The sequence below is a fragment of the Rhinatrema bivittatum genome, unplaced genomic scaffold, assembly GCF_901001135.1.
Source record: "Rhinatrema bivittatum unplaced genomic scaffold, aRhiBiv1.1, whole genome shotgun sequence".
Lineage (NCBI taxonomy): Eukaryota > Metazoa > Chordata > Amphibia > Gymnophiona > Rhinatrematidae > Rhinatrema > Rhinatrema bivittatum.
Genome location: NW_021821529.1, coordinates 17,317 through 44,939, shown reverse-complemented (window position 1 = coordinate 44,939; position 27,623 = coordinate 17,317). Strand labels below are relative to the sequence as shown.

Below are 27,623 nucleotides of genomic sequence, written 5' to 3'. Positions count from 1 at the left end.
CGAACATCATGGCTGGTCTTGGCTAGAAGTGGGCTAGTGCTGGGGCTTGGCAGGAGCTTGATACAGACAAGGTTGAGTATAAGCTCAGACTGGGGACTGGATAACAGCCTGAGACTGGGGATTGGACACAAGGCTCAGACTGGGGCTTAGATACAGAATTCAAGCTGAACCAAGGACTGGGAAAACAAATAAGAAACTGGACAGGACTAGACTAGACAAGGAGACGCAGCAATAAATAAGGACGCCACCAGGGGCACAAGGCTGGCTAAGAAAAACTAGCACGTCCGGAGGCCATAGAGCAAGGCTGAGAGGCCCAGGGAGCAAGGCAAGGAGGCCTAGGAGGACACAGAGTGAGACAGGAGGCCAAGAGAGGCCACGGGGCAAGGCAGAAAGCCTGGTTAGGCCACAATTCAAGACAGGAAAGTAAGAACAAGGTGATACAAAAGTCAAGAGCCAAGGTGACTCAATGAAGAGGAATCAATGGACTTGACAGGCTGGCTTAACTAGTGCAGGAACTGCTGAGCCAGGTGGTCAGTGAGGAGGTGGCTTGGATAGCTGGGAGTAGAGCTTGCCAGAGGCCTCTGCTGGTGGGCAGGCATCATAGCTGGTAGAACCAGGGCACGGTAAGGCTGCACAGCAGGCAAAACCGTGACAATTCTATCCAACATTTAGCCAAATGTTGTTCCATCCATATAAGCCCCTCTTCTCAAGTCTCTACATTGACTCCCTATTCATTTCCCCATATGGTTGAAGCTTCTCTTACTGACCTAGAGGAGCTTTCATTCTGCAGCTCCTCTCTTATCTCTCCCTCCACCCCTCCAACGTGAACTCCGCTTAACAGGCAAGTCCCTCCTATCTATTCCCTTCTCCTCTCAGAGCCGGCAGGAGGATTAGATGGACTGGGCAGAGGTCAGGCTGGCATGTTTGAATGCAGCGGAAATGGGAGGAGATGCGGGTGAGGTGCGATGGGGGACATGTCAGGATGGTGTGATTGGCGGCAGTGCTTGGGTTGCTGTGGAGGTGTGAGAGAGAGAGATCAGGTGATGCTGACACGGGCTGCTGCAGACCCTTGCACTGTTTCTCCTCCACTGCCAACTCCCGACTCCTTGCTTTGCACGTGGCTGCATCATGTGCTGGGAATAGGCTTCCTGACCTGGTGCATCCTGCTCCCTCTGTGGCCTTATTCAAAGCCCTGCTTCTCCTAATTATACCCTTGTTGGTTTTAACCTTATTACGTATTTATTTAAAAATATTTATAACCCGCACTAATCCACAGTTCAAGGTGGGGTACAAACTAACACATATAAAAACCACATCAATAACATGACAACAAACTGAACTACTACCATGCATAACCTCAATATTAGATCCAAAAGCCTGCAATGCTGCACAGATGTAATTACAAAAAGCCATGGGCATTTTCTTAATAAATGACATTCTCAAAGTCTCCTTTGTCCTGTATGTTTATCTTGATTAGACAGGGACTGTCTCTTATGTACACAAACTGGCAAATCCCTTCCCGCTTTCAAGGAAGAGAGGAGAAGGCGTTCCCTGATAAGACCCGGATAGGAAGCAGCTCTCTCAGTAGCACAGACAAATACTTACTGCTTCTTCCAGCTCTTGGCGGTATTGTCGCCGCCACTGCTTTACCGTGCTGGCGGCAGGTGCCACCTCAAAGCGGCTGGAACTGCAGTTCAGCTCTCCTTGCGTCATGTATAAGAGGACCTGAGTCAGGGCTAACTGGTCACTGTAGAAAAGGTCGAGGTCCGTAGCCCACACCTAAGCAGAACACAGGAAAGGAGAAGGTGAAACACAGGCAAGAGCAGCCCTTTCTGTTTGAACACTAGTGGGACTCTTTCTAAGCGCTGGTAATTTACGAAAAGCAACTTGAGATCCTCATAGCAAAGTCTCACAGACCCCCAGTAACATTTCTTTATCTCGGCAGATTACAATCGACATGCACAAGTCTACAAATAGCCATCAAACAAAAGAGTAAAACAAAAGAAAACATAAAAAATGTACAAACAATACAATGTAGTAAAGCAAATAAATATCATTAAAGGCATAGGTCCATAAAAGTGAGAGTAAGCAAATGTGTTTTAAGCTTTCTAAAACAGAGTAGATCCTCCTCAGACTTAATCCCTATAAGCAGGTTGTTTCAGAGCTCAGATTGATCACAGAGAGGAAAAGAAAAGGAATACAATTTTCCAAACACCCGACAGATGTAGTGCTTTTTTTGTCACATTGAGTTCATTTTGTTACTAATGTGCATGGGAGACCTTGCACGGTGTGATAAAAGCTGGCTGCTGATGTCTTCATCAGAACCATAATGTACATTAATGGCACCCATGCAGAAAAAAGCGGGGAAGGATCTTTTATTACGGCAACGTCAATCATCCTTGGCATGCTCACAGTTAGAGGAAAGAGATCAACCCCACTGGCTCTGCTGCCTCAAATCTCTAGAGAGTGGCTCCTAGAGAGCCTTACTGGCAGGACAGTTTTGCACACGTTGCCAAGTGATTTAAAATAAAAAGGAAAAAATGTGCAAACTAGTCCTAACAGCACTGACTCTACGATGGCCACTTCCTGGGTTCCAGCGCCGATTCATACTGTCCGTAGTCTTTGGGATGGGAACCCCGTGAGGCCTGTGCAGGGATTTCAAGACGGGCTCCGGCCAGTGGGTGGCTGGGAAGCCTGAGCACATTTATTTAGTTATTTATTTTTAACTCTTTATTTTCATATCTTAAAATTCCAAGTCAGAAACCTTGCCATCACATTGCACAGGATATGAAATAACGAGGAAAACATACAAAAAGAAAACCATTTCTGTGAAAAACGAAAAGCAAATATCCCGATAAAGGCTCAAGAGAGGGGAGAATCTTAAAAGAATTATAGAAAGAATATGACACAAGAAAACAATCTAATAATTTGCAATAAATGTACACAATTGGGCAGCTTGGTTAAGGAGGAAGAGCCACAGGTACTTCACAGTTTTGAAGGCAACGCTCTAATTGTTCTGGTTCAAAGAACCAGTATCTATTAACACCTAATTTAACTATTCATTTACAAGGGAGCTGAAGCAAAGACAAAACACCAAGGTCAAATGCTCACTGCTTTTCATTATTGAGTTGCCTTAGCAACATTAGGAAACAGAGCCAACTGCTGGCCAAAAAGGGACTTGGTTGCACAGAAGAACATTTTCATAGTCCAAATATGATCAGGTTCCAAAGCAAAAGGAACAAACATAAGAACATAAGATCTGCCACACTGGGTCACACCAAGGGTCCATCAAGCCCAGCATCCTGTGTCCCAACAGTGGCCAATCCAGGCCATAAGAACCTGGCAAGTACCCAAACATTAAATAGATCTCAAGCCACTATTACTTATTAATTAATAGCAGTTTATGGATTTTCCTCTAGGAACTTATCCAAACCTTTTTTAAATCCAATTACCAGAATTGTACACAGTATTCAAGGTGTGGTCTCACCATGGAGCGATACAGAGGCATTATGACATTTTCCGTTTTATTCACCATTCCCTTCCTAATAATTCCTAACATTCTGTTTGCTTTTTTGACTGCCGCAGCACACTGAACCGACGATTTCAATGTGTTATCCACTATGATGCCTAGATCTCTTTCTTGGGTTGTAGCACCTAATATGGAACCCAACAATGTGTAACTATAGCATGGGTTATTTTTCCCTATATGCATCACCTTGCACTTATCCACATTAAATTTCATCTGCCATTTGGATGCCCAATTTTCCAGTCTCACAAGGTCTTCCTGCAATTTATCACAATCTGCTTGTGATTTAACTACTCTGAACAATTTTGTGTCATCTGCAAATTTGATTATCTCACTCGTCGTATTTTTTTCCAGATCATTTATAAATATATTGAACAGTAAGGGTCCCAATACAGATCCCTGAGGCACTCCACTGTCCACTCCCTTCCACTGAGAAAATTGTCCATTTAATCCTTCTCTGTTTCCTGTCTTTTAGCCAGTTTGCAATCCACGAAAGGACATCGCCACCTATCCCATGACTTTTTACTTTTCCTAGAAGCCTCTCATGAGGAACTTTGTCAAACGCCTTCTGAAAATCCAAGTATACTATATCTACCGGTTCACCTTTATCCATGTTGACTGTGTCCCATTAAACCATGTCTTTCTATATGCTCTACGATTTTATTATTTATAAAAAGAGAGATAAAGCCTCTAGATGAATCCTCAGTTACAAATGTCATATATTTATAACAATTTCCACGATTTTTCTCAGCACGGAAGTCAGCACTGGTCTATAGTTTCCCGGATCATCCCTGAAGCCCTTTTTAAATATCAGGATAACATTGGCCATCTTCTAATCTTCAGGTACAACAGATGATTTAATGATAGGTTTCAAATTAATTGAAATAGGTCTGAAATTTCTTTTTTTTTTTTAGTTCTTTCAGAGCCCTGGGGTGTATGCCATCCGGTCCAGGTGATTTACTACTCTTCAGTTTGTCAGTCTGGTCTACCACATCTTCCAGGTTCACTGTAATTTGGTTCAGTTCATCTGAATCATCACCCTTGAAAACCATCTCCAGAAAGGATTCTCAAACAGTGCCATGAAATTCTGTTTGAGTAGTTAAGTTCTCTAACATACAGGCCGATAAAGTAAAAATCGCGGGAGAGCGGGCAAGCGCCCGTTCTCCCGGCGCGCACACAGGCCACTCTCCTGTGTGCGCGATTCAGAAAAAAAACGTATTCAAATTAGGGCCCGCAGTAAAAAGGGGCGCTTGGGCGTTCGGAAACCGGACGCCGGCAAAATTGAGCGTCCGGTTTACAACCCATGAGCTGCGGGACGATTTAAAATTTTTTTTTTAAAATTTTTGATTATTTTTAACTTTTGGGACCTCCGACTTAATATCGCCATGATATTAAGTCGGAGGGTGTACAGAAAAGCAGTTTTTACTGCTTTTCTGTGCACTTTCCCGGTGCCAAGAGAAATTAACGCCTACCTTTGGGTAGGTGCTAATTTCTGAAAGTAAAATGTGCGGCTTGGCTGCACATTTTACTTACTGTATCATGTGGGAATACCTAATAGGGCCATCAACATGCATTTGCCTGTTGCGGGCGCTATTAGTTTTGGGGGAGTTGGACGCGCGTGTTTGACACGCTATTACCCCTTACTAAATAAGGGGTAAAGCTGGCACGTCGAACACGCTCGTCCAAACGCTGATTAATAGTGTGCTCCGCCAGAGCGCACTGTACTGTGTCAGGCTGATATTAGGTTTAGGAGGGGAAGTACTAACAGGTACTCCAGCCTGTCCTGTTAGCAAATAAAAACCTTAGTGATTGGTGGATCAGTACTCATAGGAACTTTTAATTCATCAAAGTTTTTTAAGCAATTCTAACAGAGAAATTAAAGTCCAATTGAGATGGGACTTTGGGTAGTTGAGAACGAACCCTAGTGACTCCAACACCCGAATGGTCAAGTGCATGGACCTGATGGCCCTGGCCTGTGACGTGTTCTTGATCAGTCAATCATCCAGATACGGGAAGACATGCCTCCCAGTCTGCGGAGGTGCACTGCCACCATGGCCAGGCATTTTGTAAAGACCCATGGGGCAACACTTGGTACTGGAAGTGCTGTTTTCCCATCACAAATTGGAGATACTTCCTTTGACCTGGGAAGATCTTGGTATGAGTGTTTGCATCCTTTAGGTCAAGGGAGCATAGCCAGTCCCCGTTTTGCAAAAGGGGGAACAAGATGCCCAGGGAAACCATCTTGAACTTTTCTCTTTTTAGAAACCTGTTCAAGGCCCTTAGGTTTAGGAAGGGACGGAGTCTTCCTGTTCTCTTGGAATCAGGAAGTACCTGGAGTAGAATCCCCACCTTCTTTGCCCTTGTGATACAAGTTCGACTGCTCTGGCCGTTAAGCGGGAGGAGAGCTCCACTTGTAGTGCTTCCTGATGCCCAATGTGGGCATGGAGGGCAATTTGGTGGGGCACCCAATTGGTACCCTTAGTGGATGATGGACAGAACCCACTGGTCAGAGGTTACACTGGGCCTCTGGTTCACAAAGAATGCCCCCGACTGGAGGTTCCATCATCCTGGACCCAGTCAAAACCCTGGTCCTGGAGTTGACTGAGTAGCTGGCTGGGGTTTGGGGGCTCTCTGCTGCCTGGGGCAGCCACAGGAGCCCTTATGGTGTTTATGGGAGCGAGGAGGTGGAGGATAAATCATCCTCTGGTGAAAGAAAGACTTCCTTGGCAATTCAAGGGACACTGGGGTTGGTGTCCCTCTCTCTGAAGTGCCCCAATACATTTACTTTCATCCTCGGGCACACGCACACACTTCCTCTTTGAAAATTGCAAATTTGGGAACGTTGTTTCTGCCTCGCCCTACGCCCACTGGCTCCAAGGGGATAAAAATCCTCTGCTGTTTTTTCCCCCGTAGACGTTTGCTCCTGCTTTTTGTGCAGGTAACAGTTTGTTTGGAAAATACAATCCCGCATTTTTTCCAAAAGCCATTTTATCCCGGGAAATGGCTTTTGTAACTTGCCTTCCTAATGAGAGAACTGGACAAACGTATTACAATTTTCAAAAGTATTTCTTGTTAGTTTGCTTTGATTCCAAATACATTTTTTTTCTTTAATTAATGGAAATCCTGGGCAAGAAGCCACAGAGCAGACGCACAAAGGACACCAGAAACTCGCACAGTCACTTTGAGCCCTGTCTAAACAATTTCAGAAAAAAAAAACCACTTGCCTTGAGAACAGACCAGATCTGCTCTCATTCATAATCTATCTGCCCTAGAGTCAAGCTGTCCTCTGAGGCAGGGAGCAGTGAGAGGCTGGTACAAGCACTGCATGGTAAATGGCATAATTAGGAAGAGATTAAGGGGTTGGCCAGTCAAACTGGAGCTAATTTCTGAATCCCATTCACATAGTAATGCCCTTTTCATAAGAGCAAATGCATCACAATTCCAATAGCTCTTAATAACCGACTGCCACCACGGACATTAAATCTCTAAATTGTCAGTTTCAATATTTACTGCTGTCTGAAAAAAATCTGAAAATTGTTTGCTGGTCCTCCTTCAGATTAACAGTGCTTTCTTCTTTCTCTTCTTGCAATTAATTCTCTGCACTTCTTCGCCAATGATTTCCTTCAGTAACGTCCCCAGCAGAACAGTGAAAGAAGGAAATCCAGAGGCAGGACACTTGGACTGTAGTCCTGGCTTTGCTCCAGACTATTTATTTATTAGCATTTATTAATGGCTTTCCAGATAAAAGTTATCACCCAAAGCGATGTACAACAAAATCAATTTAACATAAAATTATAATAAATCATAATTAAAATAAAACATAAAAAACATAAAACAATATTTCCAACATTTTCCAGTCGCACCCTTTTTCTTATACAAGCCTAATTCCACCTACTACCAATCAGAGACAGCTGTTAATTGTTTATGAGCAATTAACAAAAGTTAATTATTTGCAAACATAAATCAAGTCTTCAATTTCTTCCAAAATCTTGCCAAATTTGACTCTTTCCTCACATCCAAAGGCAAACTAATCCATAAATTCGGGATTACATTTGAAAATGATCTTGCACCCAATCGAGACTGAATACATTTTTTTTATGAGAGGAAAATCCAAATAACACTTTCCTACAGATTGTAAATTTCTTCTGGCTACATGTGTCATGATCCGCTATGCTGGTGGGAGGAGCAATCAGATAGGGGTGTCAATCTGATGTATTCCATAGGCGGATTTAGCAATCTGTTGTATAGACTGCTGGAGATAGTTGTGGGTGGATCCTTGGGCCGGTGGCAGATGAGCACGCCCCCGAGGGAAGATCCCGAGAGGGACCACCCGCTAGGCTTAGAGTTAGGAGACAGACACACACTAGTTCTTTTATTAAACAGGTCTTGAAACCACCAGAGGTGGCAGTAGTGAGCTGAAGTGCCCGGTAGGGCTGAAGTCCCTCAGATACAGGAACAGTGATCTCTGGATGGCTGAGCTGTTGAGAAACTGTAGACAGTGAGTAGGCAGGGTATGCAGAGTTCATGAACAGAACTAGATGACAACACTCACAAATTGGTCTCAGGGAGCTCAGGAGCTGGAAAGGATAGGCCCTCGAGGAGCGATTACCCGGTTCCAGGGAAAGCTCTGAGAGAGCGATGGTAACTCATAATGATGTAGATAATGATGACTTCCAGGCAGAAGAGAATCAGCAGATAGTCAGGAACGAGGGCCCTCGAGGAGCGAGTACAGGTTCCCGTCTGTAACCTGAAAGGCAAAGAGAGAGAGCGAGGCCCCCGAGGAGCGGGTATCTCTGTTAAGTTCGAGGAGGCAGAGTAGCTTAGGCAGGGAACCCAATCTGAACCTTAGCCCATGTTAACTCAACTAGTAGCGATATCAGAGACCTTTAAATATCGGAAGCGGATGACGTCATCTCAGGGGAACGCCCCTGAGGTTTGCGCCCTTGCTAGTACTTCAATCGGAGCGCGCATGCATGCGCGCCCTAGGCTTCAGGCAACATGGTGGATCTGCAGCGTCGAGCCGGCCTGGGGACGCCGGAGAGAGACAGCAGGGAGACGCCGCGGCAGCCAGCCGTCCTTCAGGCCTGGAGGGAGTCGCCACAGAGGTAAAGAAAGCGGAGTGAAGACGTCGGGCAGCTACGGTCACAACAACATGCCACTGCAAATATCCCCTTGATGAGGGAGAACCAATTAGAATTTTAAATGCTAGCACCAGATTCTTGAACCTGCATCTATCTGCTATGAATATTCAATGCAGTTCCAACAACAATGGTCTGGCCGAAATTCTTCGAGAATGTCCCAAACCCAATTGAGCAGTCGTGTTTTTAATGAGTTGTAATTTTCGAATCACTTTCCCCTGTAATCCCAAAACACTGCATTGCATTAATAGAGATATGAAAGAACCAAGTCATAGGCTACTGCTTTGATTACAGGCAGCTCCAAGTATGGTTTCAAATGTTTCAATAATTTCATTCTAGAATAAGTATTTTTTGCTACTTGTGAAACATGTTTTTTCCAAAGAAAATTCAGAGTCCAAAATCACCCCTAGAGACCTTACCTGATCTTTGGAAACCAATTCTAAACCGTTCAAACTAGGGCTAACAGGGATATTCCCCGGCCCTATTTTCAACAACTCAGTTTTCTCAGCATCAAGAACCAACTTATTTTCAACAAACCATTGAGAACTGGGATATAGATAAGAATTTAATTTACATATCACCTTCTCAGATGATTTCCTAAAATGAGCCAAAATCTGTATATCAACCTCATAAATGAACGGAATAAAACCAAATGATCTAATCAAGTTACCCAATGGGATGAGAAACATATTAAATAACAATGAAGATAAAGTAGAACCTTGAGGAACTCCTAAATACAAATTATGAGAAGAGAGGTTACCTTGAAAGATCACGCATTGTTCCCTATCCTGAAGAAAACTAGAGAGCCAATGTAGAACCTAACCCCTGATCCCTAGAAGTTCGAATTGATGTAATAAAATAGAATGATCTACAAGATCAGAAGCACTAGAAAGATCAACCAGTACCAAAAAGGATGATTCACCCTTATCCAAACTAGATAAAAGATTCTCGCCCAATGAAATCAAAGTCTCCGTACTGCAATGTTTCCTGAGCATCCTCTAACACATTATTCTCAACAAAATCTGAAAGTTGAGAAAATCCCAATTTTTCTAAAATTTTAACTGTAAAAGGTAAATTTGATACCGGCCTATAATTATCATACTCTCTAAGATCTAAATTCTCCTTTTTTAGGAGAGGAGTAACAACTGCCTTTTTCAAAATTGAAGGTACCTTACTTGAATTCAAGGAAAGGTTGATAAAAAGGAGCAAACCTTCAAGTATTTTATCAGGGAAATCAACAAACAGTCTAGCAGGTCAAGGATCCAATAAACAATTCGTGGTCTTAGCTTATGCAACACCAATTTTAATTCAAATAAAGAAACAAACTCAAAAGAAGTTAAACCCTCCCCTTCAACAATCTTCTCCAAAGAACTAAAAGCCATAGATTCAGAATTTGATATGGTCGCATTCAAAATCTTAAGTCATTACATGAAAGTGTGGATGAAGTTATCAAATTCTTCGGGAAGACTAATCACCTTCTGCTGAAAAAAACAAACCACAAATTGCTCACAATTTGGAAGATCATCATAAATTGTGATCATTTGTTTTTCTCCTAAGCAGGCCCTTAATAGTATTAAACAATGTTCTAGGATTATTGTTGGCATGTAAGATAAAATTAGAAAAGTATTGCTTTTTAATTAAAATAATACTTTTAAAATAATCTGGACCATTTTTGCCCGGGAGGAGTCAAAATGGCCACTTGTGTGTAGTGCTGTTCGGAAGGTCCCGATAGATTTCCTACTTTGCTTTGATAACGCGTTATTATGCCCCCTAAACGAAAAGGGAAAGTGAGGGTATTTCCCTCTATACCCCCCTCCCCTCAGGACAACGTACCATTCCCGAATGCACTGCTATTTACATGAAACAAGAGGAGCAAGACCCTGCTGACGAGTTCGGGAAGGGAGCCTCCGTCTCATCTGGGGAATTTTCGTTGAGCCCTCCAACTCTAAGAACTCTGCAAGCGATTTCCTCAAGCCTGCCGCCGGAGTCTGTGTTAGAGAGTCGGAGTATGGAAAGCTCAGAGGAAGCTCCTGAGGGAGCGGCTGTGAGTAGAATGGCGCAAGGAGAAATATCAAGGCAATGAAGTTAACCTTTTTCAGTCTCGGTAGACATTTTGAAGTCAGGTTCTTCTTGGGCGGTAAGACTGTTTTAATTCAGACGACTAATGTGAATGCACCTATGGCTTCTGTGTCGTTACAGGAAAATCGACCTTTGTTGGTTTCACTACCTAAACCCGCTGTGGTTACACTGGACTCCCTCTGGGAATTGATGGCCCATCAGAATTTGGCCTTACAAAGTTGCTCATCACAGATTACTCAGATTTCATCTAAAATGGAAACAGTGACCCAAGATCATAACTCTCAACTAATGGAGCATACAAATAAGATTCAAGATCTTGAGAGTCAAGTTAAAGAAATACAGAAAGTTCAGACAGCCACGGTTCAAGATTGTATTGCTCTCAACAAGAAAATAGAACTGTTGGAAAATCGTTTAAGATGTCTTAATTTAAGACTTCTAAATTTTCCCAGGATAGTAGGAGAACAACCAGGAATTACTCTTCGGAGATATCTGACTGAGATATTACACATTCCTCTGGATAACATTCCATCTTTCAATAAGGTTTATTTTCTACCACTTCCACATCCAAGAGATAATTTGGGATACATCAACTAGACCTGGGGAATTAACAGATCTATTGGAGTCTACAACTACAGATATTTGAGAAAGCGACCTTGTTAGTTTCATTTGTCTATGAACAGGAACTGGGCATGGTTACGAGGAATTACTTCCAACATATGGGGGTAAATTTTATGGGCCAGTTTGTTCAGATCTTCCCTGATTTGGCAAAAGTTACACAAAAGAGGAGAAAAGGGTTCCTGGCATTATGCCAGGAAACCCAATCTCTGGGAGCAACCTATCAACTCAGATATCTGTGTAAATATATTATTAAGTTTAATAATGACACTTACATCACGGACACTGATAGCACAATCTTTTGCAGTGTAGTGGAGTGAAGGGTGTCCAGGGTTGCCTCCCTCATCAATCCCATACTCAGAAATTTTTCCTGACTTCTTGGGACAGGAAGAGATGTAGTGGCCTGGGTCTGCACAGTACAGGCAAAGATTTGGTGACCTCCACCAGTGATTATCCTCATCCTGTAGTTAAAACTGACCCAACTGCCTAGGTTCACCTCAGTAAAAAGCTGTGGCAAGAACTAACCCAGGGCCAGCATGGACTTCTGGAACTTGAGTGGCCTGCTCTTGGATAGCTACCTTTAGGCAAAGCGAAATAAGGTTATCTAGGTGAGCAGGAGTCTCATGGCCGGCCAGCAACTCTGCTATGTTATCAGATAAGCCCTGCCAGAAAACAGCTTTCTCTGCTTCTTCATTCCAACATAGCTCAGACACCCAGGTGAGAACATGGACAGTGTACTGCCTCACCATCCGAAGGCCTTTAATGCAAGCCTTTAATGCAAGATTGACAAACTAAAGAGTAGCAAATCACCTGGACCAGATGGTATGCATCCTAGGGTACTGAAGGAACTAAAAAATGAAATTTCTGATCTATTAGATAAAATGTATGACCTATCATTAAAATCATCTATTGTACCTGAAGACAGTGTAACCCCAATATTTAAAAAGGGCTCCAGGGGCGATCCTGGAAACTATAAACCAGAAAGCCTGACTTCAGTGCCAGGAAAAATTGTGGAAACTATTCTAAAGATCAAAATCGTAGAGCATATAGAAAGACATAGTTTAATGGAACACAGTCAACATGGATTTACCCAAGGGAAGTCTTGCCTAACAAATCTGCTTCATTTTTTTTAAGGGGTTAATAAACATATGGATAAAGGTGAACCAATAGATGTAGTGTATATGGATTTTCAGAAGGCGTTTCACAAAGTCCCTCATGAGAGGCTTCTAAGAAAACTAAAAAGTCACGGGATAGGAGGCGATGTCCTTTTGTGGATTACAAACTGGCTAAAAGACAGGAAACAGACAGTAGGATTAAATGGACAATTTTCTCAGTGGAAGGGAGTGGGCAGTGGAGTGCCTCAGGGATCTGTATTGGGATCCGTACTTTTCAATATATTTATAAATGACCTAGAAAGAAATACGACGAGTGAGATAATCAAATTTGCAGATGATACAAAATTGTTCAGCGTAGTTAAATCACAAGCAGATTGTGAGACTGGAAAATTGGGCATCCAAATGGCAGATGAAATTTAATGTGGATAAGTGCAAAATGATGCACATAGGGAAAAATAACCCTTGCTGTAGTTACAAAATGTTAGGTTCCATATTAGGAACTACCACCCAAGAAAGATCTAGGCATCATAGTGGATAACACACTGAAATCGTCAGCTCAGTGTGCTGCAGCAGTCAAAAAAGCAAACAGTATGTTGGGAATTATTAGAAAGGGAATGGTGAATAAAACGGAAAATGTCATAATGCCTCTATATCGCTCCATGGTGAGACCGCACCTTGAATACTGTGTACAATTCTGGTCGCCGCATCTCAAAAAAGATATAGTTGCGATGGAGAAGGTACAGAGAAGGGCAACCAAAATGATAAGGGGAATGGAACAACTCCCCTATGAGGAAAGACTAAAGAGGTTAGGACTCTTCAGCTTGGAGAAGAGACGGCTGAGGGGGGATGTGATAGAGGTGTTTAAAATCATGAGAGGTCTAGAACGGGTAGATGTGAATCGGTTATTTACTCTTTCAGATAATAGAAAGAGTAGGGGGCACTCCATGAAGTTAGCATGGGGCACATTTAAAACTAATCGGAGAAAGTTCTTTTTTACTCAACGCACAATTAAACTCTGGAATTTGTTGCCAGAGGATGTGGTTAGTACAGTTAGTGTAGCTGGGTTTAAAAAAGGATTGGATAAGTTCTTGGAGGAGAAGTCCATTACCTGCTGTTAATTAAGCTGACTTAGAAAATAGCCACTGCTATTACTAGCATCGGTAACATGACTTAGTTTTGGGGTAATTGCCAGGTACTTGTGACCTGGATTGGCCACTGTTGGAAACAGGATGCTGGGCTTGATGGACCCTTGGTCTGACCCAGTATGGCATGTTCTTATGTTCTTAAGGGGGAGCCGTCAGCAGGTAGAGTTGGACCTTCACCAATACCAGATTTTGTTCCCTTTAGGTTGAGCCCTCAGGTGCCAGGGCCGGCCGGACTTAGGCACTGGCCTCTGTGGGGGGTGAAAATGTTGTGGGCCAGCACAGTAAGGAAAGCGGAGTCGGTCAAGCAGCAGTCAGAGCAAGTGGCAAGCAATCAGAGTCAGGTTCAGGCTCTGGTCAACGTGGGCAGAGTTCTCTCAAGGTCGAGGTTCAGGCAGAGGTCGGGCCAGGCAGAGTTCAGTCAATAACAGTAAACAGGCAGTGGTCAGTGGCAGGCAGAGGTCAAGCAGCGTTAAGGTCCAATTTGAGGTCAAGCCAGAAGTCCAATCCAAAGAGACAAGGAACGAAGAGAAGGACAAGGAACCGCAAGAGCAAGGAGGGACACCAAAGATAGATGAGGAAGACTGACCAGGAAGACAAGAACTCAAGACAAACCAGACTGTCAATGGAACTGGGATCAAGACACAGGAACTCAGGAATCCAGCAGGTAACAGAAACCAGGAATGAAGAATGCACAACCTAATACCGAGGCGTTGGAGGGGGGTCTTTGCCTTGGCCCTTAGGGCTGAGATGATGTCATCAGGGTGCACCTCTGAGGTCTTCCCATCACTGGCCCTTTAAGAGTGGTGAAGCCAGCGCACACGCAGGATAGGGAGAACAGGCCCCGTGGTCTCGGTGGCCCCCTGCCACATAATCTTACTCCTACTCGTCCTCTCTTTTGCTCCTCAAGGAACTTCATACAAACACTTCCCCTTTCATATGATAGGCGAGAAGAAAATCATTCTTATGGAAATTATTCTTGATACTAAATAGAAAAAGAAAGCTAAGGGATGTGCTATTAACTCCATTTAATGTTTCATCTGAGTCTGGATCTATGGGTGGAGAGTGAGAGGAGCATGCTGGCCTACCAAAGGCATTAGTCAGTTATGGAAATCTTTCCCCTCTGGAAAACTCGTCTGTATTTTCTTCCATAAATGCAAGGCATTTTGATGAAAATGTTTCAGGCTGTGTTGGTTGGACTGTCATTGGCAGAATCCATAATATATCGGGCTTGGTAGTGTGTCCGTCAGTGCTCACGCATGTTCCCCAGCCCGCCGATAGATGGCGCTATAATATATCGGGCTCGGTAGTGTGTCCGTCAGTGCTCGCGCATGTTCCCCAGCCCGCCGATAGATGGCGCTATAGTATATCGGGCTTGGTAGTGTGTCCGTCAGTGCTTGCGCATGTTCCCCAGCCCGCCGATAGATGGCGCTATAGTATATCAGCCCGCCGATAGATGGCGCTATAATATATCAGGCTTGGTAGTGTGTCCGTCAGTGCTCGCGCATGTTCCCCAGCCCGCCGATAGATGGCGCTATAGTATATCGGGCTTGGTAGTGTGTCCATCAGTGCTTGCGCATGTTCCCCAGCCCGCCGATAGATGGCGCTATAATATATTAGGCTTGGTAGTGTGTCCGTCAGTGCTTGCGCATGTTCCCCAGCCCGATAGATGGCGCTATAGGATATCGGGCTTGGCAGTGTGTCCGTCAGTGCTTGCGCATGTTCCCCAGCCCGCCGATAGATGGTGCTATAATATATCGGGCTTGGTAGTGTTTTCGTCAGTGCTCGCGCATGTTCCCCAGCCCGCCGATAGATGGCGCTATAATATATCGGGCTTGGCAGTGTGTCCGTCAGTGCTTGCGCATGTTCCCCAGCCCGCCGATAGATGGTGCTATAATATATCGGGCTTGGTAGTGTGTCCGTCAGTGCTCTCGCATGTTCCCCAGCCCGCCAATAGATGGTGCTATAATATATCGGGCTTGGTAGTGTGTCCGTCAGTGCTCTCGCATGTTCCCCAGCCCGCCGATAGATGGCGCTATAATATATCGGGCTTGGTAGTGCGCCTGTCAGTGCTCGCGCATGTTCCCCAGCCCACCGATAGATGGCGCTATAATATATCAGGCTTGGTAGTGTGTCCGTCAGTGCTCGTGCATGTTCTCCAGCCCACCGATAGATGGCGCTATAATATATCGGGCTTGGTAGTGTGTCCGTAAGTGCTCTCGCATGTTCCCCAGCCCGCCGATAGATGGCGCTATAATATATCGGGCTTGGTAGTGCGCCTGTCAGTGCTCGCGCATGTTCCCCAGCCCACCGATAGATGGCGCTATAATATATCAGGCTTGGTAGTGTGTCCGTCAGTGCTCGTGCATGTTCTCCAGCCCACCGATAGATGGCGCTATAATATATCGGGCTTGGTAGTGCGCCTGTCAGTGCTCGCGCATGTTCCCCAGCCCACCAATAGATGGCGCTATAATATATCAGGCTTGGTAGTGTGTCCGTCAGTGCTCGCGCATGTTCCCCAGCCCGCCGATAGATGGTGCTATAATATATCGGGCTTGGTAGTGTGTCCGTCAGTGCTCGCGCATGTTCTGCAGCCCGCCGATAGATGGCGCTATAATATATCAGGCTTGGTAGTGTGTCCGTCAGTGCTTGCGCATGTTCCCCAGCCTGCTGATAGATGGCGCTATAATATATCAGGCTTGGTAGTGTGTCAGTCAGTGCTCGCGCATGTTCTCCAGCCCGCCGATAGATGGCGCTATAATATATCGGGCTTGGTAGTGCGCCTGTCAGTGCTCGCGCATGTTCCCCAGCCCACCGATAGATGGCGCTATAATATATCAGGCTTGGTAGTGTGTCCGTCAGTGCTCGTGCATGTTCTCCAGCCCACCGATAGATGGCGCTATAATATATCGGGCTTGGTAGTGCGCCTGTCAGTGCTCGCGCATGTTCCCCAGCCCACCGATAGATGGCGCTATAATATATCAGGCTTGGTAGTGTGTCCGTCAGTGCTCGTGCATGTTCTCCAGCCCACCGATAGATGGCGCTATAATATATCGGGCTTGGTAGTGTGTCCGTCAGTGCTCTCGCATGTTCCCCAGCCCGCCGATAGATGGCGCTATAATATATCGGGCTTGGTAGTGCGCCTGTCAGTGCTCGCGCATGTTCCCCAGCCCACCGATAGATGGCGCTATAATATATCAGGCTTGGTAGTGTATCCATCAGTGCTTGCGCATGTTCCCCAGCCCGCCGATAGATGGCGCTATAATATATAGGGCTTGGTAGTGTGTCCAGCAGTGCTCGCGCATGTTCCCCAGCCCGCTGATAGATGTCGCTATAATATATAGGGCTTGGTAGTGTGTCCAGCAGTGCTCGCGCATGTTCCCCAGCCTGCTGATAGATGTCGCTATAATATATAGGGCTTGGTAGTGTGTCCAGCAGTGCTCGCGCATGTTCCCCAGCCTGCTGATAGATGGCGCTATAGTATATCAGGCTTGGTAGTGTGTCCGTCAGTGCTTGCGCATGTTCCCCAGCCTGCTGATAGATGGCGCTATAGTATATCAGGCTTGGTAGTGTGTCCAGCAGTGCTCGCGCATGTTCCCCAGCCTGCTGATAGATGGCGCTATAATATATAGGGCTTGGTAGTGTGTCCAGCAGTGCTTGCGCATGTTCCCCAGCCCGCCGATAGATGGCGCTATAATATATCAGGCTTGGTAGTGTGTCCAGCAGTGCTTGCGCATGTTCCCCAGCCTGCTGATAGATGGCGCTATAATATATCAGGCTTGGTAGTGTGTCCGTCAGTGCTCGCGCATGTTCCCCAGCCTGCTGATAGATGGCGCTATAATATATAGGGCTTGGTAGTGTGTCCAGCAGTGCTCGCGCATGTTCCCCAGCCCGCCCATAGATGGCGCTATAATATATAGGGCTTGGTAGTGTGTCCAGCAGTGCTCGCGCATGTTCCCCAGCCTGCTGATAGATGGCGCTATAATATATCAGGCTTGGTAGTGTATCCATCAGTGCTTGCGCATGTTCCCCAGCCCGCCGATAGATGGCGCTATAATATATCAGGCTTGGTAGTGTGTCCGTCAGTGCTCGCGCATGTTCCCCAGCCTGCTGATAGATGGCGCTATAATATATAGGGCTTGGTAGTGTGTCCAGCAGTGCTCGCGCATGTTCCCCAGCCCGCCAATAGATGGCGCTATAATATATAGGGCTTGGTAGTGTGTCCAGCAGTGCTCGCGCATGTTCCCCAGCCCGCCAATAGATGGCGCTAAAATATATAGGGCTTGGTAGTGTGTCCAGCAGTGCTCGCGCATGTTCCCCAGCCCGCCAATAGATGGCGCTATAATATATAGGGCATGGTAGTGTGTCCGTCAGTGCTCGCGCATGTTCCCCAGCCCGCCGATAGATGGCGCTATAATATATCAGGCTTGGTAGTGTGTCCGTCAGTGCTTGCGCATGTTCCCCAGCCCGCCGATAGATGGCGCTATAATATATAGGGCTTGGTAGTGTGTCCGTCAGTGCTCGCGCATGTTCCCCAGCCCGCCGATAGATGGCGCTATAATATATAGGGCTTGGTAGTGTGTCCGTCAGTGCTCGCGCATGTTCCCCAGCCCGCCGATAGATGGCGCTATAATATATAGGGCTTGGTAGTGTGTCCGTCAGTGCTCGCGCATGTTCCCCAGCCCGCCGATAGATGGCGCTATAATATATAGGGCTTGGTAGTGTGTCCAGCAGTGCTCGCGCATGTTCCCCAGCCCGCCGATAGATGGCGCTATAATATATAGGGCTTGGTAGTGTGTCCGTCAGTGCTCGCGCATGTTCCCCAGCCCGCCGATAGATGGCGCTATAATATATAGGGCTTGGTAGTGTGTCCAGCAGTGCTCGCGCATGTTCCCCAGCCCGCCGATAGATGGCGCTATAATATATAGGGCTTGGTAGTGTGTCCGTCAGTGCTCGCGCATGTTCCCCAGCCCGCCGATAGATGGCGCTATAATATATAGGGCTTGGTAGTGTGTCCAGCAGTGCTCGCGCATGTTCCCCAGCCCGCCGATAGATGGCGCTATAATATATAGGGCTTGGTAGTGTGTCCGTCAGTGCTCGCGCATGTTCCCCAGCCCGCCGATAGATGGCGCTATAATATATAGGGCTTGGTAGTGTGTCCGTCAGTGCTCGCGCATGTTCCCCAGCCCGCCGATAGATGGCGCTATAATATATAGGGCTTGGTAGTGTGTCCAGCAGTGCTCGCGCATGTTCCCCAGCCCGCCGATAGATGGCGCTATAATATATAGGGCTTGGTAGTGTGTCCGTCAGTGCTCGCGCATGTTCCCCAGCCCGCCGATAGATGGCGCTATAATATATAGGGCTTGGTAGTGTGTCCAGCAGTGCTCGCGCATGTTCCCCAGCCCGCCGATAGATGGCGCTATAATATATAGGGCTTGGTAGTGTGTCCGTCAGTGCTCGCGCATGTTCCCCAGCCCGCCGATAGATGGTGCTATAATATATAGGGCTTGGTAGTGTGTCCAGCAGTGCTCGCGCATGTTCCCCAGCCCGCCGATAGATGGCGCTATAATATATAGGGCTTGGTAGTGTGTCCGTCAGTGCTCGCGCATGTTCCCCAGCCCGCCGATAGATGGCGCTATAATTTATAGGGCTTGGTAGTGTGTCCATCAGTGCTCGCGCATGTTCCCCAGCCCGCCGATAGATGGCGCTATAATATATAGGGCTTGGTAGTGTGTCCAGCAGTGCTCGCGCATGTTCCCCAGCCCGCCGATAGATGGCGCTATAATATATAGGGCTTGGTAGTGTGTCCGTCAGTGCTCGCGCATGTTCCCCAGTCCGCCGATAGATGGCGCTTTAATATATAGGGCTTGGTAGTGTGTCCGTCAGTGCTCGCGCATGTTCCCCAGTCCGCCGATAGATGGCGCTATAATATATAGGGCTTGGTAGTGTGTCCAGCAGTGCTCGCGCATGTTCCCCAGCCCACCGATAGATGGCGCTATAATATATAGGGCTTGGTAGTGTTTTCGTCAGTGCTCGCGCATGTTCCCCAGCCTGCCGATAGATGGCGCTATAATATATCAGGCTTGGTAGTGTGTCCGTCAGTGCTCGCGCATGTTCCCCAGCCCGCCGATAGATGGCGCTATAATATATCAGGCTTGGTAGTGTGTCCGTCAGTGCTTGCGCATGTTCCCCAGCCCGCCGATAGATGGCGCTATAATATATCAGGCTTGGTAGTGTGTCCGTCAGTGCTTGCGCATGTTCCCCAGCCCGCCGATAGATGGTGCTATAATATATAGGGCTTGGTAGTGTGTCCAGCAGTGCTCGCGCATGTTCCCCAGCCTGCTGATAGATGGCGCTATAATATATCAGGCTTGGTAGTGTATCTGTCAGTGCTCGCGCATGTTCTCCAGCCCGCCGATAGATGGCGCTATAATATATCAGGCTTGGTAGTGTATCCATCAGTGCTCGCGCATGTTCCCCAGCCCACCGATAGATGGCGCTATAATATATCAGGCTTGGTAGTGTGTCCGTCAGTGCTCGCGCATGTTCCCCAGCCCACCGATAGATGGCGCTATAATATATCAGGCTTGGTAGTGTGTCCGTCAGTGCTCGCGCATGTTCCCCAGCCCGCCTATAGATGGCGCTATAATATATCAGGCTTGGTAGTGTGTCCGTCAGTGCTTGCGCATGTTCCCCAGCCTGCTGATAGATGGCGCTATAATATATCAGGTTTGGTAGTGTGTCCGTCAGTGCTTGCGCATGTTCCCCAGCCTGCTGATAGATGGCGCTATAATATATCGGGCTTGGTAGTGTGTCCGTCAGTGCTTGCGCATGTTCTCCAGCCCGCCTATAGATGGCGCTATAATATATAGGGCTTGGTAGTGTGTCCGTCAGTGCTCGCGCATGTTCTCCAGCCCGCCTATAGATGGCGCTATAATATATCGGGCTTGGTAGTGTGTCCGTCAGTGCTTGTGCATGTTCCCCAGCCTGCTGATAGATGGCGCTATAATATATAGGGCTTGGTAGTGTGTCCGTCAGTGCTCGCGCATGTTCCCCAGCTCGCTGATAGATGGCGCTATAATATATAGGGCTTGGTAGTGTGTCCGTCAGTGCTCGCGCATGTTCCCCAGCCTGCTGATAGATGGCGCTATAATATATCGGGCTTGGTAGTGCGCCTGTCAGTGCTCGCGCATGTTCCCCAGCCCGCCGATAGATGGCGCTATAATATATCAGGCTTGGTAGTGTGTCCGTCAGTGCTCGTGCATGTTCTCCAGCCCACCGATAGATGGCACTATAATATATCAGGCTTGGTAGTGTGTCCGTCAGTGCTCGCGCATGTTCCCCAGCCTGCTGATAGATGTCGCTATAATATATAGGGCTTGGTAGTGTGTCCGTCAGTGCTCGCGCATGTTCCCCAGCCTGCTGATAGATGGCGCTATAATATATAGGGCTTGGTAGTGTGTCCAGCAGTGCTCGCGCATGTTCCCCAGCCTGCTGATAGATGGCGCTATAATATATCAGGCTTGGTAGTGTGTCCAGCAGTGCTCGCGCATGTTCCCCAGCCTGCTGATAGATGGCGCTATAATATATCAGGCTTGGTAGTGTGTCCGTCAGTGCTTGTGCATGTTCCCCAGCCTGCTGATAGATGGCGCTATAATATATCAGGCTTGGTAGTGTGTCCGTCAGTGCTTGCGCATGTTCCCCAGCCCGCCTATAGATGGCGCTATAATATATAGGGCTTGGTAGTGTGTCCGTCAGTGCTCGCGCATGTTCCCCAGCCCGCCTATAGATGGCGCTATAATATATCAGGCTTGGTAGTGTGTCCAGCAGTGCTCGCGCATGTTCCCCAGCCTGCCGATAGATGGCGCTATAATATATCGGGCTTGGTAGTGTGTCCGTCAGTGCTTGTGCATGTTCCCCAGCCTGCTGATAGATGGCGCTATAATATATCGGGCTTGGTAGTGTGTCCAGCAGTGCTCGCGCATGTTCCCCAGCCCGCCGATAGATGGCGCAGACGGCTCCCTGGCTGCCTTGGAGGCTCAAACACGCCGTACAGTGGCCATGACACAACACCAGCTACAAGAGGTACTCCTGGGGGAATTCTGCGCTACTGCGGAATGCAGATTTTGCGCAGAATTCCTCCTTCCCGCAGATTTCCTCCCTCACCGGAAGAATATTCAAAACCGGAAGGACAGCATCGTGGGTCAGGCAGAAAATAGCAGAGGAGACCCTGGCATGGCACGAATGGAGCACGTCCCATGGCACACGCTCTATTCGCGGCAAAGATGAAGGCCCGGTGTGCCGTTTGCGGTGAAAATGGAAGGCCCCTGTGTGCCGTGAACTGCGCACCGGGCCTTCATCTTTGCCGCGAACGGTGCGGGTCCCGTGGTATGCCAGTGAGAGAGGGGAGGGAGGGAGGGTGTGAGAGAGAGCATGGGAGGGGGATGCCGGTGAGGGAGATGTGTGTGTGAGAGGGGGGGTGGCAGAGAGCAGGGTTGGTAAGAGGAGGGTGTGAGAGAGAGCATGGGAGGTAAGAGAGGGTAGGTGCGGGGATGCTCGAGTGTGGATTTCAGAGAGAGGGAGCCTATATGAGGGGATGTGTGTGTGTGTGTGCGAGAGAGTGAGGGAGCCTGTATGAGGGTGTGTGTATGTGGAAGGGTCACTCTTACAGTAAATTTCTAGGGAAATTCTGCAACTTTAAGTGATAACTTTTTTATTTAATAATTTAAAATATAATTACTTAAGAGCATATGTGCCAATAAAAAGGCTCGCCGCCCGGGCGCAGAACGGGTACAGTTGCTAGCGTCTTTATGATGTCATCATGTAAACAGATAACTGTATGACATCAGTCACATCTGACTGGACAGCGATGATCTCTTGCATCACCACATTCCAGTTCCAGGCCAGTGCTTAAAAGTTGCAGAAGTAAAGAGAGCTCTTGATTACACGTTTCCTGCAAGTTTATTTAACAGGAGCTGGGGTACTGCTTTGAGGAAAGATTCCCGGCAGCTTCTGACTGCTCTGCCACCTGGTGGATGCTGTGAAATATCGCAGCCTTTCCTGAGTTTTACTTTTGATGCCTGTAGCAGAGTTTTGAAACTGGCAACTTGGGCTCTAACTCTACCTCCTCCAAGCACTCTACCCTGTCTCCAGCACTGCTAGGTTTCCATGCTCTCAACAATGAAGGATATGCTAATGTTTGCACAGTGAAATCATTTCCCTGCTTGTGAGGTGTTTTGCTTTCTTAAATATACTGATTGCAGATTACAATGGGAATCAAAATTACATCAAACAAACAAAACACAATAATAACCTCATAGAATCATAAGAGTACATCACATTTGAGCTAATGGAGCCACATGATTTTTAATGTCTTTCCTTTTCTAAGAGACACCTTGCAAAAACCTAAAAGCAGTGGTCACACATGTAGCCCAACATTACTATTTATTGCCTGCCAGAACACGTCCAAGGAAACAGTTCCAGCGACTAACAATGAAAACAAACATTACCGAGGATGTACAACCGCAATAACGGTTGAATCATTGACAATACCATAAAATTCTTCAGAAAAACAGCACAAGATAAAAAGCAAAAGAAATCAACAAAAAATGAAAACCAACATAACAAGCCTGGGAAAGGAGGCTTTGACCTATCTACGAAATCATCAATAATCTGTACCCTGCCTGGCCTTCAATGGAAAGCTATTCTAAGTCACTGGTGCAACACTGCTGAAAGTCCTCCCATGGTTTCAGCCAGCAAAGAGGCCGGATGCTCTGGGAGATATCGTGAAAGATATGCAGCCAAATAATCTGGCCTCATATATTATGCAGACCACTTTAAAGATGATCTGGGGGCCTATGGTCCTGAGACGATACAAGCAGCAGAACTCTGGAGGCAAGCCAAAGTGATGGCAATGTAACACTGCACTCACGTTGCTCCTTGTCCAAAATAGAACGAGTTTGCCTTATCAGGGATAAGGAAGCAATACAAGAGCTACAAACTGTGCGCTTATGCTGAATCCCAGCCAAGTTATCTAAAGCAACACCTAGGCCCTACATTTGAAGCGTTCTAGGAATTAAGAGAAGGTCCTCCAGGGATAGGGCTTTACCTATCCTGAGAATCTTGGTCAGGGTAAGCTGCAAAGAATTATTCATTTATTTAACTTTTTTATACCGACATTAGTGTGAAACATCATATCGGTTTACAATAAACTGCAGGGAGAAAATACACGGAACAGGTAGGGGGGAATGGACAAAAAGAAGAGAAAATCAAAAATAAAAATATACAAGGTGATTGAACTAGATAATGAAAAATAATAGAGGGAGAAACGAAAGAGTAACCATATCAGTGCATTACCAGGGAACCAGGATTCAACAGCCAAAAGGCAATTCAGTAACATCTTAGTCTAGGGAAATACGCAATTGTATATCATCAATATACAAATAATATTAATCCCTACATTTCCTCAGTAACAGGCCCAGTGGGAGTATATACTCCTCGAAACGGCTTCTTAAAGCATAACTACTACCAATAAACATTTCCAGTTAGTCAAAAATTCAAATACCCATTACACATATACACTGTGTTTTCTGGGTCTCTATTCCCTTTCTAAACAAGGGTTTGAAGAGCTTCCAAACCCCTGTTGAATTCCTAAACCCACAGCTGGAGTGAGGCTGCTGGGGATGACCGTCATGAAACATGCTAACATCGCCCCCAAAGAATGAACACAGCATGGACAGCTGAAGAGAGATCATTCATAGACAGTGAATACAGTAAAAATAAAGCCAAGCTCTTCACCTGCTGTTTCATTGTGTGCGGGTGGATGAAGGTGACCAGATCGAGGGAAAAATAACCCAGCAAGCCTTTGGCCTTGCATGCCTCTCCCACTTTCCAACATATGGCATTCAGCACAGTCGAGTCAACTGATGCCTGCGGAATAGAGGTGCCTATGCACTTCAGGGGGCTGCTGGCATGAATCTGATCCCCACAGGACACCAGGCTTATCTCTCCTGTGGGTTCTATCAGCATATCCGCCGTGAGGTTTGTGATGCTGTCCGAGGGTGGGAAGGCTTCAATCACTCCACCTAGCAGGAAGAAAAGATGTTATTAATGCCAGGAATTCTTCACAGTGTACATGTATCTGCATGCAGTGTATTATCTGTGCAGTGTACTCTCTACAGTATGTGTGTATCTGCTTAAAGGGCATTATCAAAGCCGGATATTCTACACAGTGTACATGTATCTGCATGCAGTGTTTTATCAGTGCACTGTAATATCTACAGTATATGTGTTTCTATTTAAAGGGCATTATCAATGCCAGGTATTCTACACAGTATGCATATCTGCATGCAGGGTATTAAAAGTCCAAAGTACTCTACACATAGGGATCTTCGTTTTCCATTTTTATTTTAGTTTGCCTGGGAATTTCAATGTTATAACAAAAAAGTCGGTGGAAAAATTACTTTTATATAACACACATTAGAAAAATCAGTGCAAAGTATTATACCCAGTGTACGCATATCTGCATAAAGGGCATTATCTGTTCAGAGTATTATACTGAGTGTATGCAGATATCCATACAGGACATTATCAGGGTGGAGTATTATAGCCAGTGTATGCATATCTGCATACAGGACATACGTACAGAGTATTATAAGAACATAAGAAAATGCCATACTGGGTCAGACCAAGGGTCCATCAAGCCCAGCATCCTGCTTCCAACAGTGGCCAATCCAGGCCACAAGAACCTGGCAAGTACCCGAAAACTAAGTGTTATACACATATCTGCATACAGAGCATTATCAGTACAGAGTATTATAGCCAGTGTATGCATATCTACATCCAGGGCATTATCAGGTTAGAATATTAAACCCAGTGTACACATATCTGCTAGCAGGGTATTATCACTGCAGAGTACTATGCCCAGTGTACGCATATCCACATGCAGGGCATTATCAGTACAAAGAATTATACCCAATCTGAGTATTATGCTCATATCTGCATTGAGGCAATTATCAGTGCAGAATATTATACACAATGTGAGTATTATATTTATATCTGCATACAGGGCATAATCAATACGGAATATTATACCCAGTGTATGCATATCTGCATAAAGAGCATAATCAGGGTAGAGTATTATACTGAATGTGCATTACAGACATATCTGCACACAGGGTATTATAAGGGCAGAGTATTATACCTAATATACACATATCGCATACAGTGCATTATCTGCATATCAGTGCATAGCTTTATACCCAGTGTATGCATATCTGCTTACAGTGCATTATCAATGCAGAGTATGATATCTAATGTACACATATCTGCATTCAGGGCATTACTGTGCAGTTTATTCTCTGCAGTGTACATGAATCTGCACAGAGGGCATTATCAGCACAGGGTAATATGCAGTATATGGGCATTACTGCTACTGAAGAAACAAGAATACATCTCATGACTTAAGGTAATCATGAGGTACACATTTTTTCCTGGTTATCTTGGCTACCTTTGGAGGCCAGTGACAGTGGCAGGGAGTTGTGAACTCTGAAGTCCCAGTATCTAGTCCCATCCTATGAGCAGGCTCTCTCTGTCCTCTGCCCTTTTCCTAGCGGCTTTTGCTTCTGAAGTGCATGAAAAGGGCTACGCCTGATGTGTGAAATCTTCTCTGGGCTGCTTATTTATTTTGATTTATATTACATTTAGGTACTTTCGTTATTTCCCTATCACCAGGGTGCTTACAATCTGTTTGTACCTGAGGCAGCTGAGGGAGACAGGACTTGATAAAGGAAAATCCAAACATTGGACAGTGAGCACCTAAGTAGCACCAGCATCCTTAAAAGGGGTGAATATTTTAATAAAAATGAAGGAAAAGACTGTAAGAGAAAGTTATTTTGGTTATAATGAGGGGGCTTTCTCCCAGGTGGGTAAATACATTCGGAGCCTGATTCACCAAAGGGTCAGTTTTCCAAAGGTTAAGAACTAATTTCTGGAGACCGCTGGTTTTAAGATGGCGAAATTTAATTGGTCAGAATGAGCCGCTTCACTCCAGGGGTATTGCTAGGGTCGCCTTCCCATTCCAGTGTCATTTTCAGCTGAACACTGCCCAGTTATGTTCAAGCAGCTAAAACCAGCCACTCCTTGAAACTGATGCCTCCGACACAGAAGGAGGGAAAAGCGTCAGGCTCTAAGACTGAGCTTCTGCCAAGGAGGAAAAAAGCTCAGAGAAGCCTCTGCAGGAAAATGGTCCTCTTTCAACACAAACACGTGATTACGACTGCATCCAACTAGCAGGGGACCACATCTTTTATTGATATATTTAACCATGCTTACTAAAAATGGGAACAGGAGAAAAAGTGGGATAAGAACACAAGCTGGGCCAGACCAGTGGTTCATTGAGCCCAGTATCCTGGGCCAGTCCAGATCAGACCCCAATGGGGAGATTCCTTCCCTGCTGCTCACTCCCTAAAGGCTACCTTTTCCAAAAAACATTTACACTGCTAGCCTTCACCACTTCTCCTATGAGGCCAATAATTAAACTTTTCAGCAATTTTAAATGCTTACGTACAATTAAAGGGTTTTCCGGAGCTTTCAGCAACTTTTAAGAGAATGTACATAGCTCAGTTATATGAAGGTCTTGATATCCTAAGTACTGTGGTGCTTCTTGTTTTTAATTTGTCCGGGTGGAAGCAGAGTGGATGGCAAGAGGACCCTCAAACAACAGAGAGAGCATGGGGGACATGGAAAAAAGTAGAATGAAGAGACAGAATGGGGAAAGCAGGAGAGCAGGCAGGGAAGGAAGCATCTCCCAGAGCGTGCACAGTGCCATGCGGGCATCACCATTTCCTTCTACTTCCTGGAGGGGCTGTGGGTGCAGGACCCTCACCTTGGCTGAGAAACGCCTGCAGGAACTTCTCCCAGGTGGGAAAGCATTTCTTGTTGACAGGCTGGGCATGGTGGGAGAGGATGCTCGGCAGTTCCTGAGAGATACGAATCATTGTCTGCTCCT

The 27,623-nt window shown here is 46.0% G+C and overlaps 1 protein-coding gene across 1 annotated transcript; it reads right to left on the bottom strand.

Annotated features, from left to right (window-relative positions):
• Positions 1–1,265: 1,265 nt before the first annotated feature.
• LOC115082717 (IQ domain-containing protein H-like) lies at positions 1,266–27,623 on the bottom strand. Its single transcript, XM_029586910.1, has 3 exons — positions 27,501–27,623; positions 24,413–24,699; positions 1,266–1,779 (listed from the first exon to the last, which is right to left on the bottom strand). Exons 1-3 carry the CDS (start codon positions 27,610–27,612, stop codon positions 1,582–1,584), a joined length of 597 nt encoding a protein of 198 aa, XP_029442770.1. The 5' UTR covers positions 27,613–27,623; the 3' UTR covers positions 1,266–1,581.